At 27.0% G+C, this 21,722-nt stretch overlaps 1 protein-coding gene across 3 annotated transcripts in view; it reads left to right on the top strand.

Moving 5' to 3' along the window:
* slc37a2 (solute carrier family 37 member 2) overlaps positions 1-21,722 on the top strand; it is a 36,792-nt gene that overhangs the window by 7,613 nt on the left and 7,457 nt on the right. For all 3 annotated transcript variants that reach the window (XM_087808031.1, XM_087808030.1, XM_087808032.1), the window contains exons 6-7: positions 21,370-21,446; positions 21,612-21,722. The exon at positions 21,612-21,722 is cut by the window's right edge and continues 56 nt beyond it. In XM_087808031.1, coding sequence (XP_087664157.1) covers positions 21,370-21,446; positions 21,612-21,722 — 188 coding nt within the window. The remainder of the gene's footprint in view (positions 1-21,369; positions 21,447-21,611) is intronic.

Here is a 21,722-nt window from a genome sequence, read left to right as displayed (position 1 = left end):
GAATAACAAAAGTAAAGAATGTAATAAACATCTAAGACGTGAATAAATAAATAACATGACAAGAAAAGAACTGAAAGAATAACAAAAGTAAAGAATGTAATAAACATCTAAGACGTGAATAAATAAATAACATGACAAGAAAAGAACTGAAAGAATAACAAAAGTAAAGAATGTAATAAACATCTAAGACGTGAATAAATAAATAACATGACAAGAAAAGAACTGAAAGAATAACAAAAGTAAAGAATGTAATAAACATCTAAGACGTGAATAAATAAATAACATGACAAGAAAAGCACTGAAAGAATAACAAAAGTAAAGAATGTAATAAACAACTAAGACGTGAATAAATAAATAACATGACAAGAAAAGCACTGAAAGAATAACAAAAGTAAAGAATGTAATAAACATCTAAGACATGAATAAATAAATAACATGACAAGAAAAGAACTGAAAGAATAACAAAAGTAAAGAATGTAATAAACATCTAAGACGTGAATAAATAAATAACATGACAAGAAAAGAACTGAAAGAATAACAAAAGTAAAGAATGTAAAAAACATCTAAGACGTGAATAAATAAATAACATGACAAGAAAAGAACTGAAAGAATAACAAAAGTAAAGAATGTAATAAACATCTAAGACGTGAATAAATAAATAACATGACAAGAAAAGAACTGAAAGAATAACAAAAGTAAAGAATGTAATAAACATCTAAGACGTGAATAAATAAATAACATGACAAGAAAAGAACTGAAAGAATAACAAAAGTAAAGAATGTAATAAACATCTAAGACGTGAATAAATAAATAACATGACAAGAAAAGAACTGAAAGAATAACAAAAGTAAAGAATGTAATAAACAACTAAGACGTGAATAAATAAATAACATGACAAGAAAAGAACTGAAAGAATAACAAATGTAAAGAATGTAATAAACATCTAAGACGTGAATAAATAAATAACATGACAAGAAAAGAACTGAAAGAATAACAAATGTAAAGAATGTAATAAACATCTAAGACGTGAATAAATAAATAACATGACAAGAAAAGAACTAAAAGAATAACAAAAGTAAAGAATGTAATAAACATCTAAGACGTGAATAAATAAATAACATGACAAGAAAAGAACTGAAAGAATAACAAAAGTAAAGAATGTAATAAACATCTAAGACGTGAATAAATAAATAACATGACAAGAAAAGAACTGAAAGAATAACAAAAGTAAAGAATGTAATAAACATCTAAGACGTGAATAAATAAATAACATGACAAGAAAAGAACTAAAAGAATAACAAAAGTAAAGAATGTAATAAACATCTAAGACGTGAATAAATAAATAACATGATAAGAAAAGAACTAAAAGAATAACAAAAGTAAAGAATGTAATAAACATCTAAGACGTGAATAAATAAATAACATGACAAGAAAAGAACTGAAAGAATAACAAAAGTAAAGAATGTAAAAAACATCTAAGACGTGAATAAATAAATAACATGACAAGAAAAGAACTGAAAGAATAACAAAAGTAAAGAATGTAATAAACATCTAAGACGTGAATAAATAAATAACATGACAAGAAAAGAACTGAAAGAATAACAAAAGTAAAGAATGTAATAAACATCTAAGACGTGAATAAATAAATAACATGACAAGAAAAGAACTGAAAGAATAACAAAAGTAAAGAATGTAATAAACATCTAAGACGTGAATAAATAAATAACATGACAAGAAAAGAACTGAAAGAATAACAAAAGTAAAGAATGTAATAAACAACTAAGACGTGAATAAATAAATAACATGACAAGAAAAGAACTGAAAGAATAACAAATGTAAAGAATGTAATAAACATCTAAGACGTGAATAAATAAATAACATGACAAGAAAAGAACTGAAAGAATAACAAATGTAAAGAATGTAATAAACATCTAAGACGTGAATAAATAAATAACATGACAAGAAAAGAACTAAAAGAATAACAAAAGTAAAGAATGTAATAAACATCTAAGACGTGAATAAATAAATAACATGACAAGAAAAGAACTGAAAGAATAACAAAAGTAAAGAATGTAATAAACATCTAAGACGTGAATAAATAAATAACATGACAAGAAAAGAACTGAAAGAATAACAAAAGTAAAGAATGTAATAAACATCTAAGACGTGAATAAATAAATAACATGACAAGAAAAGAACTAAAAGAATAACAAAAGTAAAGAATGTAATAAACATCTAAGACGTGAATAAATAAATAACATGATAAGAAAAGAACTAAAAGAATAACAAAAGTAAAGAATGTAATAAACATCTAAGACGTGAATAAATAAATAACATGACAAGAAAAGAACTGAAAGAATAACAAAAGTAAAGAATGTAATAAACATCTAAGACGTGAATAAATAAATAACATGACAAGAAAAGAACTGAAAGAATAACAAAAGTAAAGAATGTAATAAACATCTAAGACGTGAATAAATAAATAACATGACAAGAAAAGAACTAAAAGAATAGCAAAAGTAAAGAATGTAATAAACATCTAAGACGTGAATAAATAAATAACATGACAAGAAAAGAACTGAAAGAATAACAAAAGTAAAGAATGTAATAAACATCTAAGACGTGAATAAATAAATAACATGACAAGAAAAGAACTAAAAGAATAACAAAAGTAAAGAATGTAATAAACAACTAAGACATGAATAAATAAATAACATGACAAGAAAAGAACTAAAAGAATAACAAAAGTAAAGAATGTAATAAACAACTAAGACGTGAATAAATAAATAACATGACAAGAAAAGAACTGAAAGAATAACAAAAGTAAAGAATGTAATAAACAACTGAGACGTGAATAAATAAATAACATGACAAGAAAAGAACTGAAAGAATAACAAAAGTAAAGAATGTAATAAACAACTGAGACGTGAATAAATAAATAACATGACAAGAAAAGAACTGAAAGAATAACAAAAGTAAAGAATGTAATAAACATCTAAGACGTGAATAAATAAATAACATGACAAGAAAAGAACTGAAAGAATAACAAAAGTAAAGAATGTAATAAACAACTAAGACGTGAATAAATAAATAACATGACAAGAAAAGAACTGAAAGAATAACAAAAGTAAAGAATGTAATAAACATCTAAGATGTGAATAAATAAATAACATGACAAGAAAAGAACTGAAAGAATAACAAAAGTAAAGAATGTAATAAACATCTAAGACGTGAATAAATAAATAACATGACAAGAAAAGAACTGAAAGAATAACAAAAGTAAAGAATGTAATAAACATCTAAGACGTGAATAAATAAATAACATGACAAGAAAAGAACTGAAAGAATAACAAAAGTAAAGAATGTAATAAACAACTAAGACGTGAATAAATAAATAACATGACAAGAAAAGAACTAAAAGAATAACAAAAGTAAAGAATGTAATAAACATCTAAGACGTGAATAAATAAATAACATGACAAGAAAAGAACTAAAAGAATAACAAAAGTAAAGAATGTAATAAACATCTAAGACGTGAATAAATAAATAACATGACAAGAAAAGAACTGAAAGAATAACAAAAGTAAAGAATGTAATAAACATCTAAGACGTGAATAAATAAATAACATGACAAGAAAAGAACTAAAAGAATAACAAAAGTAAAGAATGTAATAAACAACTAAGACATGAATAAATAAATAACATGACAAGAAAAGAACTGAAAGAATAACAAAAGTAAAGAATGTAATAAACATCTAAGACGTGAATAAATAAATAACATGACAAGAAAAGAACTAAAAGAATAACAAAAGTAAAGAATGTAATAAACATCTAAGACATGAATAAATAAATAACATGACAAGAAAAGAACTGAAAGAATAACAAAAGTAAAGAATGTAATAAACATCTAAGACGTGAATAAATAAATAACATGACAAGAAAAGAACTAAAAGAATAACAAAAGTAAAGAATGTAATAAACAACTAAGACATGAATAAATAAATAACATGACAAGAAAAGAACTAAAAGAATAACAAAAGTAAAGAATGTAATAAACAACTAAGATGTGAATAAATAAATAACATGACAAGAAAAGAACTGAAAGAATAACAAAAGTAAAGAGTTGTAATAAACAACTGAGACGTGAATAAATAAATAACATGACAAGAAAATAACTGAAAGAATAACAAAAGTAAAGAATGTAATAAACATCTAAGACATGAATAAATAATAACATGACAAGAAAATAACTGAAAGAATAACAAAAGTAAAGAATGTAATAAACATCTAAGACGTGAATAAATAAATAACATGACAAGAAAAGAACTGAAAGAATAACAAAAGTAAAGAATGTAATAAACATCTAAGACGTGAATAAATAAATAACATGACAAGAAAAGAACTGAAAGAATAACAAAAGTAAAGAATGTAATAAACATCTAAGACGTGAATAAATAAATAACATGACAAGAAAAGAACTGAAAGAATAACAAAAGTAAAGAATGTAATAAACATCTAAGACGTGAATAAATAAATAACATGACAAGAAAAGAACTGAAAGAATAACAAAAGTAAAGAATGTAATAAACATCTAAGACGTGAATAAATAAATAACATGACAAGAAAAGAACTGAAAGAATAACAAAAGTAAAGAATGTAATAAACATCTAAGACGTGAATAAATAAATAACATGAAAAAGAAAAGAACTGAAAGAATAACAAAAGTAAAGAATGTAATAAACAACTAAGACGTGAATAAATAAATAACATGACAAGAAAAGAACTGAAAGAATAACAAAAGTAAAGAATGTAAAAAACATCTAAGACGTGAATAAATAAATAACATGACAAGAAAAGAACTGAAAGAATAACAAAAGTAAAGAATGTAATAAACATCTAAGACATGAATAAATAAATAACATGACAAGAAAAGAACTGAAAGAATAACAAAAGTAAAGAATGTAATAAACATCTAAGACGTGAATAAATAAATAACATGACAAGAAAAGAACTGAAAGAATAACAAAAGTAAAGAATGTAATAAACATCTAAGACGTGAATAAATAAATAACATGAAAAAGAAAAGAACTGAAAGAATAACAAAAGTAAAGAATGTAATAAACAACTAAGACGTGAATAAATAAATAACATGACAAGAAAAGAACTGAAAGAATAACAAAGGTAAAGAATGTAAAAAACATCTAAGACGTGCATAAATAAATAACATGACAAGAAAAGAACTGAAAGAATAACAAAAGTAAAGAATGTAATAAACATCTAAGACATGAATAAATAAATAACATGACAAGAAAAGAACTGAAAGAATAACAAAAGTAAAGAATGTAATAAACATCTAAGACGTGAATAAATAAATAACATGACAAGAAAAGAACTGAAAGAATAACAAAAGTAAAGAATGTAATAAACATCTAAGACATGAATAAATAAATAACATGACAAGAAAAGAACTGAAAGAATAACAAAAGTAAAGAATGTAATAAACAACTAAGACGTGAATAAATAAATAACATGACAAGAAAAGAACTGAAAGAATAACAAAAGTAAAGAATGTAATAAACAACTAAGACATGAATAAATAAATAACATGAAAAAGAAAAGAACTGAAAGAATAACAAAAGTAAAGAATGTAATAAACAACTAAGACGTGAATAAATAAATAACATGACAAGAAAAGAACTGAAAGAATAACAAAAGTAAAGAATGTAATAAACATCTAAGACGTGAATAAATAAATAACATGACAAGAAAAGAACTGAAAGAATAACAAAAGTAAAGAATGTAATAAACATCTAAGACGTGAATAAATAAATAACATGAAAAAGAAAAGAACTGAAAGAATAACAAAAGTAAAGAATGTAATAAACAACTAAGACGTGAATAAATAAATAACATGACAAGAAAAGAACTGAAAGAATAACAAAAGTAAAGAATGTAAAAAACATCTAAGACGTGAATAAATAAATAACATGACAAGAAAAGAACTGAAAGAATAACAAAAGTAAAGAATGTAATAAACATCTAAGACGTGAATAAATAAATAACATGACAAGAAAAGAACTGAAAGAATAACAAAAGTAAAGAATGTAATAAACATCTAAGACGTGAATAAATAAATAACATGACAAGAAAAGAACTGAAAGAATAACAAAAGTAAAGAATGTAATAAACATCTAAGACGTGAATAAATAAATAACATGAAAAAGAAAAGAACTGAAAGAATAACAAAAGTAAAGAATGTAATAAACAACTAAGACGTGAATAAATAAATAACATGACAAGAAAAGAACTGAAAGAATAACAAAAGTAAAGAATGTAAAAAACATCTAAGACGTGAATAAATAAATAACATGACAAGAAAAGAACTGAAAGAATAACAAAAGTAAAGAATGTAATAAACATCTAAGACGTGAATAAATAAATAACATGACAAGAAAAGAACTGAAAGAATAACAAAAGTAAAGAATGTAATAAACATCTAAGACGTGAATAAATAAATAACATGACAAGAAAAGAACTGAAAGAATAACAAAAGTAAAGAATGTAATAAACATCTAAGACGTGAATAAATAAATAACATGAAAAAGAAAAGAACTGAAAGAATAACAAAAGTAAAGAATGTAATAAACAACTAAGACGTGAATAAATAAATAACATGACAAGAAAAGAACTGAAAGAATAACAAAAGTAAAGAATGTAAAAAACATCTAAGACGTGAATAAATAAATAACATGACAAGAAAAGAACTGAAAGAATAACAAAAGTAAAGAATGTAATAAACAACTAAGACGTGAATAAATAAATAACATGACAAGAAAAGAACTGAAAGAATAACAAAAGTAAAGAATGTAATAAACAACTAAGACGTGAATAAATAAATAACATGACAAGAAAAGAACTGAAAGAATAACAAAAGTAAAGAATGTAATAAACATCTAAGACGTGAATAAATAAATAACATGACAAGAAAAGAACTAAAAGAATAACAAAAGTAAAGAATGTAATAAACATCTAAGACGTGAATAAATAAATAACATGACAAGAAAAGAACTAAAAGAATAACAAAAGTAAAGAATGTAATAAACATCTAAGACGTGAATAAATAAATAACATGACAAGAAAAGAACTGAAAGAATAACAAAAGTAAAGAATGTAATAAACATCTAAGACGTGAATAAATAAATAACATGACAAGAAAAGAACTGAAAGAATAACAAAAGTAAAGAATGTAATAAACATCTAAGACGTGAATAAATAAATAACATGACAAGAAAAGAACTGAAAGAATAACAAAAGTAAAGAATGTAATAAACATCTAAGACGTGAATAAATAAATAACATGACAAGAAAAGAACTGAAAGAATAACAAAAGTAAAGAATGTAATAAACATCTAAGACGTGAATAAATAAATAACATGACAAGAAAAGAACTGAAAGAATAACAAAAGTAAAGAATGTAATAAACATCTAAGACGTGAATAAATAAATAACATGACAAGAAAAGAACTGAAAGAATAACAAAAGTAAAGAATGTAATAAACATCTAAGACGTGAATAAATAAATAACATGACAAGAAAAGAACTGAAAGAATAACAAAAGTAAAGAATGTAATAAACATCTAAGACGTGAATAAATAAATAACATGACAAGAAAAGAACTGAAAGAATAACAAAAGTAAAGAATGTAATAAACATCTAAGACGTGAATAAATAAATAACATGACAAGAAAAGAACTGAAAGAATAACAAAAGTAAAGAATGTAGTAAACATCTAAGACGTGAATAAATAAATAACATGACAAGAAAAGAACTGAAAGAATAACAAAAGTAAAGAATGTAATAAACATCTAAGACGTGAATAAATAAATAACATGACAAGAAAAGAACTGAAAGAATAACAAAAGTAAAGAATGTAATAAACATCTAAGACGTGAATAAATAAATAACATGAAAAAGAAAAGAACTGAAAGAATAACAAAAGTAAAGAATGTAAAAAACATCTAAGACGTGAATAAATAAATAACATGACAAGAAAAGAACTGAAAGAATAACAAAAGTAAAGAATGTAATAAACATCTAAGACATGAATAAATAAATAACATGACAAGAAAAGAACTGAAAGAATAACAAAAGTAAAGAATGTAATAAACATCTAAGACGTGAATAAATAAATAACATGACAAGAAAAGAACTGAAAGAATAACAAAAGTAAAGAATGTAATAAACATCTAAGACGTGAATAAATAAATAACATGAAAAAGAAAAGAACTGAAAGAATAACAAAAGTAAAGAATGTAATAAACAACTAAGACGTGAATAAATAAATAACATGACAAGAAAAGAACTGAAAGAATAACAAAAGTAAAGAATGTAAAAAACATCTAAGACGTGAATAAATAAATAACATGACAAGAAAAGAACTGAAAGAATAACAAAAGTAAAGAATGTAATAAACATCTAAGACGTGAATAAATAAATAACATGACAAGAAAAGAACTGAAAGAATAACAAAAGTAAAGAATGTAATAAACATCTAAGACGTGAATAAATAAATAACATGACAAGAAAAGAACTGAAAGAATAACAAAAGTAAAGAATGTAATAAACATCTAAGACATGAATAAATAAATAACATGACAAGAAAAGAACTGAAAGAATAACAAAAGTAAAGAATGTAATAAACAACTAAGACGTGAATAAATAAATAACATGACAAGAAAAGAACTGAAAGAATAACAAAAGTAAAGAATGTAATAAACAACTAAGACGTGAATAAATAAATAACATGACAAGAAAAGAACTGAAAGAATAACAAAAGTAAAGAATGTAATAAACAACTAAGACGTGAATAAATAAATAACATGACAAGAAAAGAACTGAAAGAATAACAAAAGTAAAGAATGTAATAAACATCTAAGACGTGAATAAATAAATAACATGACAAGAAAAGAACTAAAAGAATAACAAAAGTAAAGAATGTAATAAACATCTAAGACGTGAATAAATAAATAACATGACAAGAAAAGAACTGAAAGAATAACAAAAGTAAAGAATGTAATAAACATCTAAGACGTGAATAAATAAATAACATGACAAGAAAAGAACTGAAAGAATAACAAAAGTAAAGAATGTAATAAACATCTAAGACGTGAATAAATAAATAACATGACAAGAAAAGAACTGAAAGAATAACAAAAGTAAAGAATGTAATAAACATCTAAGACGTGAATAAATAAATAACATGACAAGAAAAGAACTGAAAGAATAACAAAAGTAAAGAATGTAATAAACATCTAAGACGTGAATAAATAAATAACATGACAAGAAAAGAACTGAAAGAATAACAAAAGTAAAGAATGTAATAAACATCTAAGACGTGAATAAATAAATAACATGACAAGAAAAGAACTGAAAGAATAACAAAAGTAAAGAATGTAATAAACATCTAAGACGTGAATAAATAAATAACATGACAAGAAAAGAACTGAAAGAATAACAAAAGTAAAGAATGTAATAAACATCTAAGACGTGAATAAATAAATAACATGACAAGAAAAGAACTGAAAGAATAACAAAAGTAAAGAATGTAATAAACATCTAAGACGTGAATAAATAAATAACATGACAAGAAAAGAACTGAAAGAATAACAAAAGTAAAGAATGTAATAAACATCTAAGACGTGAATAAATAAATAACATGACAAGAAAAGAACTGAAAGAATAACAAAAGTAAAGAATGTAATAAACATCTAAGACGTGAATAAATAAATAACATGACAAGAAAAGCACTGAAAGAATAACAAAAGTAAAGAATGTAATAAACAACTAAGACGTGAATAAATAAATAACATGACAAGAAAAGCACTGAAAGAATAACAAAAGTAAAGAATGTAATAAACATCTAAGACATGAATAAATAAATAACATGACAAGAAAAGAACTGAAAGAATAACAAAAGTAAAGAATGTAATAAACATCTAAGACGTGAATAAATAAATAACATGACAAGAAAAGAACTGAAAGAATAACAAAAGTAAAGAATGTAAAAAACATCTAAGACGTGAATAAATAAATAACATGACAAGAAAAGAACTGAAAGAATAACAAAAGTAAAGAATGTAATAAACATCTAAGACGTGAATAAATAAATAACATGACAAGAAAAGAACTGAAAGAATAACAAAAGTAAAGAATGTAATAAACATCTAAGACGTGAATAAATAAATAACATGACAAGAAAAGAACTGAAAGAATAACAAAAGTAAAGAATGTAATAAACATCTAAGACGTGAATAAATAAATAACATGACAAGAAAAGAACTGAAAGAATAACAAAAGTAAAGAATGTAATAAACAACTAAGACGTGAATAAATAAATAACATGACAAGAAAAGAACTGAAAGAATAACAAATGTAAAGAATGTAATAAACATCTAAGACGTGAATAAATAAATAACATGACAAGAAAAGAACTGAAAGAATAACAAATGTAAAGAATGTAATAAACATCTAAGACGTGAATAAATAAATAACATGACAAGAAAAGAACTAAAAGAATAACAAAAGTAAAGAATGTAATAAACATCTAAGACGTGAATAAATAAATAACATGACAAGAAAAGAACTGAAAGAATAACAAAAGTAAAGAATGTAATAAACATCTAAGACGTGAATAAATAAATAACATGACAAGAAAAGAACTGAAAGAATAACAAAAGTAAAGAATGTAATAAACATCTAAGACGTGAATAAATAAATAACATGACAAGAAAAGAACTAAAAGAATAACAAAAGTAAAGAATGTAATAAACATCTAAGACGTGAATAAATAAATAACATGATAAGAAAAGAACTAAAAGAATAACAAAAGTAAAGAATGTAATAAACATCTAAGACGTGAATAAATAAATAACATGACAAGAAAAGAACTGAAAGAATAACAAAAGTAAAGAATGTAAAAAACATCTAAGACGTGAATAAATAAATAACATGACAAGAAAAGAACTGAAAGAATAACAAAAGTAAAGAATGTAATAAACATCTAAGACGTGAATAAATAAATAACATGACAAGAAAAGAACTGAAAGAATAACAAAAGTAAAGAATGTAATAAACATCTAAGACGTGAATAAATAAATAACATGACAAGAAAAGAACTGAAAGAATAACAAAAGTAAAGAATGTAATAAACATCTAAGACGTGAATAAATAAATAACATGACAAGAAAAGAACTGAAAGAATAACAAAAGTAAAGAATGTAATAAACAACTAAGACGTGAATAAATAAATAACATGACAAGAAAAGAACTGAAAGAATAACAAATGTAAAGAATGTAATAAACATCTAAGACGTGAATAAATAAATAACATGACAAGAAAAGAACTGAAAGAATAACAAATGTAAAGAATGTAATAAACATCTAAGACGTGAATAAATAAATAACATGACAAGAAAAGAACTAAAAGAATAACAAAAGTAAAGAATGTAATAAACATCTAAGACGTGAATAAATAAATAACATGACAAGAAAAGAACTGAAAGAATAACAAAAGTAAAGAATGTAATAAACATCTAAGACGTGAATAAATAAATAACATGACAAGAAAAGAACTGAAAGAATAACAAAAGTAAAGAATGTAATAAACATCTAAGACGTGAATAAATAAATAACATGACAAGAAAAGAACTAAAAGAATAACAAAAGTAAAGAATGTAATAAACATCTAAGACGTGAATAAATAAATAACATGATAAGAAAAGAACTAAAAGAATAACAAAAGTAAAGAATGTAATAAACATCTAAGACGTGAATAAATAAATAACATGACAAGAAAAGAACTGAAAGAATAACAAAAGTAAAGAATGTAATAAACATCTAAGACGTGAATAAATAAATAACATGACAAGAAAAGAACTGAAAGAATAACAAAAGTAAAGAATGTAATAAACATCTAAGACGTGAATAAATAAATAACATGACAAGAAAAGAACTAAAAGAATAGCAAAAGTAAAGAATGTAATAAACATCTAAGACGTGAATAAATAAATAACATGACAAGAAAAGAACTGAAAGAATAACAAAAGTAAAGAATGTAATAAACATCTAAGACGTGAATAAATAAATAACATGACAAGAAAAGAACTAAAAGAATAACAAAAGTAAAGAATGTAATAAACAACTAAGACATGAATAAATAAATAACATGACAAGAAAAGAACTAAAAGAATAACAAAAGTAAAGAATGTAATAAACAACTAAGACGTGAATAAATAAATAACATGACAAGAAAAGAACTGAAAGAATAACAAAAGTAAAGAATGTAATAAACAACTGAGACGTGAATAAATAAATAACATGACAAGAAAAGAACTGAAAGAATAACAAAAGTAAAGAATGTAATAAACAACTGAGACGTGAATAAATAAATAACATGACAAGAAAAGAACTGAAAGAATAACAAAAGTAAAGAATGTAATAAACATCTAAGACGTGAATAAATAAATAACATGACAAGAAAAGAACTGAAAGAATAACAAAAGTAAAGAATGTAATAAACAACTAAGACGTGAATAAATAAATAACATGACAAGAAAAGAACTGAAAGAATAACAAAAGTAAAGAATGTAATAAACATCTAAGATGTGAATAAATAAATAACATGACAAGAAAAGAACTGAAAGAATAACAAAAGTAAAGAATGTAATAAACATCTAAGACGTGAATAAATAAATAACATGACAAGAAAAGAACTGAAAGAATAACAAAAGTAAAGAATGTAATAAACATCTAAGACGTGAATAAATAAATAACATGACAAGAAAAGAACTGAAAGAATAACAAAAGTAAAGAATGTAATAAACAACTAAGACGTGAATAAATAAATAACATGACAAGAAAAGAACTAAAAGAATAACAAAAGTAAAGAATGTAATAAACATCTAAGACGTGAATAAATAAATAACATGACAAGAAAAGAACTAAAAGAATAACAAAAGTAAAGAATGTAATAAACATCTAAGACGTGAATAAATAAATAACATGACAAGAAAAGAACTGAAAGAATAACAAAAGTAAAGAATGTAATAAACATCTAAGACGTGAATAAATAAATAACATGACAAGAAAAGAACTAAAAGAATAACAAAAGTAAAGAATGTAATAAACAACTAAGACATGAATAAATAAATAACATGACAAGAAAAGAACTGAAAGAATAACAAAAGTAAAGAATGTAATAAACATCTAAGACGTGAATAAATAAATAACATGACAAGAAAAGAACTAAAAGAATAACAAAAGTAAAGAATGTAATAAACATCTAAGACATGAATAAATAAATAACATGACAAGAAAAGAACTGAAAGAATAACAAAAGTAAAGAATGTAATAAACATCTAAGACGTGAATAAATAAATAACATGACAAGAAAAGAACTAAAAGAATAACAAAAGTAAAGAATGTAATAAACAACTAAGACATGAATAAATAAATAACATGACAAGAAAAGAACTAAAAGAATAACAAAAGTAAAGAATGTAATAAACAACTAAGATGTGAATAAATAAATAACATGACAAGAAAAGAACTGAAAGAATAACAAAAGTAAAGAGTTGTAATAAACAACTGAGACGTGAATAAATAAATAACATGACAAGAAAATAACTGAAAGAATAACAAAAGTAAAGAATGTAATAAACATCTAAGACATGAATAAATAATAACATGACAAGAAAATAACTGAAAGAATAACAAAAGTAAAGAATGTAATAAACATCTAAGACGTGAATAAATAAATAACATGACAAGAAAAGAACTGAAAGAATAACAAAAGTAAAGAATGTAATAAACATCTAAGACGTGAATAAATAAATAACATGACAAGAAAAGAACTGAAAGAATAACAAAAGTAAAGAATGTAATAAACATCTAAGACGTGAATAAATAAATAACATGACAAGAAAAGAACTGAAAGAATAACAAAAGTAAAGAATGTAATAAACATCTAAGACGTGAATAAATAAATAACATGACAAGAAAAGAACTGAAAGAATAACAAAAGTAAAGAATGTAATAAACATCTAAGACGTGAATAAATAAATAACATGACAAGAAAAGAACTGAAAGAATAACAAAAGTAAAGAATGTAATAAACATCTAAGACGTGAATAAATAAATAACATGAAAAAGAAAAGAACTGAAAGAATAACAAAAGTAAAGAATGTAATAAACAACTAAGACGTGAATAAATAAATAACATGACAAGAAAAGAACTGAAAGAATAACAAAAGTAAAGAATGTAAAAAACATCTAAGACGTGAATAAATAAATAACATGACAAGAAAAGAACTGAAAGAATAACAAAAGTAAAGAATGTAATAAACATCTAAGACATGAATAAATAAATAACATGACAAGAAAAGAACTGAAAGAATAACAAAAGTAAAGAATGTAATAAACATCTAAGACGTGAATAAATAAATAACATGACAAGAAAAGAACTGAAAGAATAACAAAAGTAAAGAATGTAATAAACATCTAAGACGTGAATAAATAAATAACATGAAAAAGAAAAGAACTGAAAGAATAACAAAAGTAAAGAATGTAATAAACAACTAAGACGTGAATAAATAAATAACATGACAAGAAAAGAACTGAAAGAATAACAAAGGTAAAGAATGTAAAAAACATCTAAGACGTGCATAAATAAATAACATGACAAGAAAAGAACTGAAAGAATAACAAAAGTAAAGAATGTAATAAACATCTAAGACATGAATAAATAAATAACATGACAAGAAAAGAACTGAAAGAATAACAAAAGTAAAGAATGTAATAAACATCTAAGACGTGAATAAATAAATAACATGACAAGAAAAGAACTGAAAGAATAACAAAAGTAAAGAATGTAATAAACATCTAAGACATGAATAAATAAATAACATGACAAGAAAAGAACTGAAAGAATAACAAAAGTAAAGAATGTAATAAACAACTAAGACGTGAATAAATAAATAACATGACAAGAAAAGAACTGAAAGAATAACAAAAGTAAAGAATGTAATAAACAACTAAGACGTGAATAAATAAATAACATGACAAGAAAAGAACTGAAAGAATAACAAAAGTAAAGAATGTAATAAACATCTAAGACGTGAATAAATAAATAACATGACAAGAAAAGAACTAAAAGAATAACAAAAGTAAAGAATGTAATAAACATCTAAGACGTGAATAAATAAATAACATGACAAGAAAAGAACTAAAAGAATAACAAAAGTAAAGAATGTAATAAACATCTAAGACGTGAATAAATAAATAACATGACAAGAAAAGAACTGAAAGAATAACAAAAGTAAAGAATGTAATAAACATCTAAGACGTGAATAAATAAATAACATGACAAGAAAAGAACTGAAAGAATAACAAAAGTAAAGAATGTAATAAACATCTAAGACGTGAATAAATAAATAACATGACAAGAAAAGAACTGAAAGAATAACAAAAGTAAAGAATGTAATAAACATCTAAGACGTGAATAAATAAATAACATGACAAGAAAAGAACTGAAAGAATAACAAAAGTAAAGAATGTAATAAACATCTAAGACGTGAATAAATAAATAACATGACAAGAAAAGAACTGAAAGAATAACAAAAGTAAAGAATGTAATAAACATCTAAGACGTGAATAAATAAATAACATGACAAGAAAAGAACTGAAAGAATAACAAAAGTAAAGAATGTAATAAACATCTAAGACGTGAATAAATAAATAACATGACAAGAAAAGAACTGAAAGAATAACAAAAGTAAAGAATGTAATAAACATCTAAGACGTGAATAAATAAATAACATGACAAGAAAAGAACTGAAAGAATAACAAAAGTAAAGAATGTAATAAACATCTAAGACGTGAATAAATAAATAACATGACAAGAAAAGAACTGAAAGAATAACAAAAGTAAAGAATGTAATAAACATCTAAGACGTGAATAAATAAATAACATGACAAGAAAAGAACTGAAAGAATAACAAAAGTAAAGAATGTAATAAACATCTAAGACGTGAATAAATAAATAACATGACAAGAAAAGAACTGAAAGAATAACAAAAGTAAAGAATGTAATAAACAACTAAGACGTGAATAAATAAATAACATGACAAGAAAAGCACTGAAAGAATAACAAAAGTAAAGAATGTAAAAAACATCTAAGACGTGAATAAATAAATAACATGACAAGAAAAGAACTGAAAGAATAACAAAAGTAAAGAATGTAATAAACATCTAAGACGTGAATAAATAAATAACATGACAAGAAAAGAACTGAAAGAATAACAAAAGTAAAGAATGTAATAAACATCTAAGACATGAATAAATAAATAACATGACAAGAAAAGAACTGAAAGAATAACAAAAGTAAAGAATGTAATAAACATCTAAGACGTGAATAAATAAATAACATGACAAGAAAAGAACTGAAAGAATAACAAAAGTAAAGAATGTAATAAACATCTAAGACGTGAATAAATAAATAACATGACAAGAAAAGAACTGAAAGAATAACAAAAGTAAAGAATGTAATAAACATCTAAGACGTGAATAAATAAATAACATGACAAGAAAAGAACTGAAAGAATAACAAAAGTAAAGAATGTAATAAACATCTAAGACATGAATAAATAAATAACATGACAAGAAAAGAACTGAAAGAATAACAAAAGTAAAGAATGTAATAAACAACTAAGACGTGAATAAATAAATAACATGACAAGAAAAGAACTGAAAGAATAACAAAAGTAAAGAATGTAATAAACAACTAAGACGTGAATAAATAAATAACATGACAAGAAAAGAACTGAAAGAATAACAAATGTAAAGAATGTAATAAACATCTAAGACGTGAATAAATAAATAACATGACAAGAAAATAACTAAAAGAATAACAAAAGTAAAGAATGTAATAAACATCTAAGACGTGAATAAATAAATAACATGACAAGAAAAGAACTAAAAGAATAACAAAAGTAAAGAATGTAATAAACATCTAAGATGTGAATAAATAAATAACATGACAAGAAAAGAACTGAAAGAATAACAAAAGTAAAGAATGTAATAAACATCTAAGACGTGAATAAATAAATAACATGACAAGAAAAGAACTGAAAGAATAACAAAAGTAAAGAATGTAATAAACATCTAAGACGTGAATAAATAAATAACATGACAAGAAAAGAACTAAAAGAATAACAAAAGTAAAGAATGTAATAAACATCTAAGACGTGAATAAATAAATAACATGATAAGAAAAGAACTAAAAGAATAACAAAAGTAAAGAATGTAATAAACATCTAAGACGTGAATAAATAAATAACATGACAAGAAAAGAACTGAAAGAATAGCAAAAGTAAAGAATGTAATAAACATCTAAGACGTGAATAAATAAATAACATGACAAGAAAAGAACTAAAAGAATAGCAAAAGTAAAGAATGTAATAAACATCTAAGACGTGAATAAATAAATAACATGACAAGAAAAGAACTGAAAGAATAACAAAAGTAAAGAATGTAATAAACATCTAAGACGTGAATAAATAAATAACATGACAAGAAAAGAACTAAAAGAATAACAAAAGTAAAGAATGTAATAAACAACTAAGACATGAATAAATAAATAACATGACAAGAAAAGAACTAAAAGAATAACAAAAGTAAAGAATGTAATAAACAACTAAGACGTGAATAAATAAATAACATGACAAGAAAAGAACTGAAAGAATAACAAAAGTAAAGAATGTAATAAACAACTGAGACGTGAATAAATAAATAACATGACAAGAAAAGAACTGAAAGAATAACAAAAGTAAAGAATGTAATAAACATCTAAGACGTGAATAAATAATAACATGACAAGAAAAGAACTGAAAGAATAACAAAAGTAAAGAATGTAATAAACATCTAAGACGTGAATAAATAAATAACATGACAAGAAAAGAACTGAAAGAATAACAAAAGTAAAGAATGTAATAAACAACTAAGACGTGAATAAATAAATAACATGACAAGAAAAGAACTGAAAGAATAACAAAAGTAAAGAATGTAATAAACATCTAAGATGTGAATAAATAAATAACATGACAAGAAAAGAACTGAAAGAATAACAAAAGTAAAGAATGTAATAAACATCTAAGATGTGAATAAATAAATAACATGACAAGAAAAGAACTGAAAGAATAACAAAAGTAAAGAATGTAATAAACATCTAAGACGTGAATAAATAAATAACATGACAAGAAAAGAACTGAAAGAATAACAAAAGTAAAGAATGTAATAAACAACTAAGACGTGAATAAATAAATAACATGACAAGAAAAGAACTAAAAGAATAACAAAAGTAAAGAATGTAATAAACATCTAAGACGTGAATAAATAAATAACATGACAAGAAAAGAACTAAAAGAATAACAAAAGTAAAGAATGTAATAAACATCTAAGACGTGAATAAATAAATAACATGACAAGAAAAGAACTGAAAGAATAACAAAAGTAAAGAATGTAATAAACATCTAAGACGTGAATAAATAAATAACATGACAAGAAAAGAACTAAAAGAATAACAAAAGTAAAGAATGTAATAAACAACTAAGACATGAATAAATAAATAACATGACAAGAAAAGAACTGAAAGAATAACAAAAGTAAAGAATGTAATAAACATCTAAGACGTGAATAAATAAATAACATGACAAGAAAAGAACTAAAAGAATAACAAAAGTAAAGAATGTAATAAACATCTAAGACATGAATAAATAAATAACATGACAAGAAAAGAACTGAAAGAATAACAAAAGTAAAGAATGTAATAAACATCTAAGACGTGAATAAATAAATAACATGACAAGAAAAGAACTAAAAGAATAACAAAAGTAAAGAATGTAATAAACAACTAAGACATGAATAAATAAATAACATGACAAGAAAAGAACTAAAAGAATAACAAAAGTAAAGAATGTAATAAACAACTAAGACGTGAATAAATAAATAACATGACAAGAAAAGAACTGAAAGAATAACAAAAGTAAAGAGTTGTAATAAACAACTGAGACGTGAATAAATAAATAACATGACAAGAAAATAACTGAAAGAATAACAAAAGTAAAGAATGTAATAAACATCTAAGACATGAATAAATAATAACATGACAAGAAAATAACTGAAAGAATAACAAAAGTAAAGAATGTAATAAACATCTAAGACGTGAATAAATAAATAACATGACAAGAAAAGAACTGAAAGAATAACAAAAGTAAAGAATGTAATAAACATCTAAGACGTGAATAAATAAATAACATGACAAGAAAAGAACTGAAAGAATAACAAAAGTAAAGAATGTAATAAACATCTAAGACGTGAATAAATAAATAACATGACAAGAAAAGAACTGAAAGAATAACAAAAGTAAAGAATGTAATAAACATCTAAGACGTGAATAAATAAATAACATGACAAGAAAAGAACTGAAAGAATAACAAAAGTAAAGAATGTAATAAACATCTAAGACATGAATAAATAAGATGATCTCACACGTCGACATTAGCTTCTACTCGTGAACAAACTCAAGATTTGAGCATCAACAGTACAGTCGTCTGTGCAAAGATCTCCTGCTTCTGTAGTCGTCACATGACCGTCAGCCGGGTCACATGACTGTCAGCCGGGTCACATGACCGTCAGCCGGGTCACATGACCGTCAGCCGGGTCACATGACCGTCAGCCGGGTCACATGACCGTCAGCCGGGTCACATGACCGTCAGCCGGGTCACATGACCGTCAGCCGGGTCACATGACCGTCAGCCGGGTCACATGACCGTCAGCCGGGTCACATGACCGTCAGCCGGGTCACATGACCGTCAGCCGGGTCACATGACCGTCAGCCGGGTCACATGACCGTCAGCCGGGTCACATGACTGTCAGCCGGGTCACATGACCGTCAGCCGGGTCACATGACCGTCAGCCGCGTCACATGACCGTCAGCCGGGTCACATGACCGTCAGCCGGGTCACATGACCGTCAGCCGGGTCACATGACCGTCAGCCGGGTCACATGACCGTCAGCCGGGTCACATGACCGTCAGCCGGGTCACATGACCGTCAGCCGCGTCACATGACCGTCAGCCGGGTCACATGACCGTCAGCCGGGTCACATGACCGTCAGCCGCGTCACATGACCGTCAGCCGGGTCACATGACCGTCAGCCGCGTCACATGACCGTCAGCCGGGTCACATGACTGTCAGCCGGGTCACATGACCGTCAGCCGGGTCACATGACCGTCAGCCGGGTCACATGACCGTCAGCCGGGTCACATGACCGTCAGCCGGGTCACATGACCGTCAGCCGGGTCACATGACCGTCAGCCGGGTCACATGACCGTCAGCCGGGTCACATGACCGTCAGCCGGGTCACATGACCGTCAGCCGGGTCACATGACCGTCAGCCGCGTCACATGACCGTCAGCCGGGTCACATGACCGTCAGCCGGGTCACATGACCGTCAGCCGGGTCACATGACCGTCAGCCGGGTCACATGACCGTCAGCCGGGTCACATGACCGTCAGCCGGGTCACATGACCGTCAGCCGGGTCACATGACCGTCAGCCGCGTCACATGACCGTCAGCCGGGTCACATGACCGTCAGCCGGGTCACATGACCGTCAGCCGGGTCACATGACCGTCAGCCGGGTCACATGACCGTCAGCCGGGTCACATGACCGTCAGCCGGGTCACATGACCGTCAGCCGGGTCACATGACCGTCAGCCGGGTCACATGACCGTCAGCCGCGTCACATGACCGTCAGCCGGGTCACATGACCGTCAGCCGGGTCACATGACCGTCAGCCGGGTCACATGACCGTCAGCCGGGTCACATGACCGTCAGCCGGGTCACATGACCGTCAGCCGGGTCACATGACCGTCAGCCGGGTCACATGACCGTCAGCCGGGTCACATGACCGTCAGCCGCGTCACATGACCGTCAGCCGGGTCACATGACCGTCAGCCGGGTCACATGACCGTCAGCCGGGTCACATGACCGTCAGCCGGGTCACATGACCGTCAGCCGGGTCACATGACCGTCAGCCGGGTCACATGACCGTCAGCCGGGTCACATGACCGTCAGCCGGGTCACATGACCGTCAGCCGGGTCACATGACTGTCAGCCGGGTCACATGACTGTCAGCTGGGTCACATGACTGTCAGCCGGGTCACATGACTGTCAGCCGGGTCACATGACCTCAGCTTAGGTTCTTCTCAGGAATGTTAAGAAAGTGTTGTTCCTTCATCACATGCTTCTCTGCAGGTTCTGAACGGGCTGATGCAGACGACCGGGTGGCCCGCGGTGGTGGCTTGTGTGGGCAACTGGTTCGGGAAGGGGAAGTGAGTAGTGGGGGGTCAGAGGGGGGGTCAGAGGGGGTTCTGCTGGCTCAGCGTCGTCAAGACGACATGTGAAACTCGAGCTGGTTCTGAGAGAAACACACTGTTGACCTGACATGAGTCGGTATGATTGACAGCTGTCAACACGTCATGATCCCTCCTCTGCAGGCGTGGCTTCATCATGGGTGTGTGGAACTCTCACACCTCCGTGGGGAACATCCTGGGCTCACTGATCGCTGGAGTCTACGTGTCGTCAGAGTGGGGAATGTCCTTCATCGT

This window comes from Callionymus lyra, chromosome 14, assembly GCF_982586985.1.
Source record: "Callionymus lyra chromosome 14, fCalLyr1.hap1.1, whole genome shotgun sequence".
Classification (NCBI taxonomy): Eukaryota; Metazoa; Chordata; class Actinopteri; order Syngnathiformes; family Callionymidae; genus Callionymus; species Callionymus lyra.
Note: the sequence above shows the minus strand (reverse complement) of the source record. Positions and strands in the feature narration are given on the sequence as shown.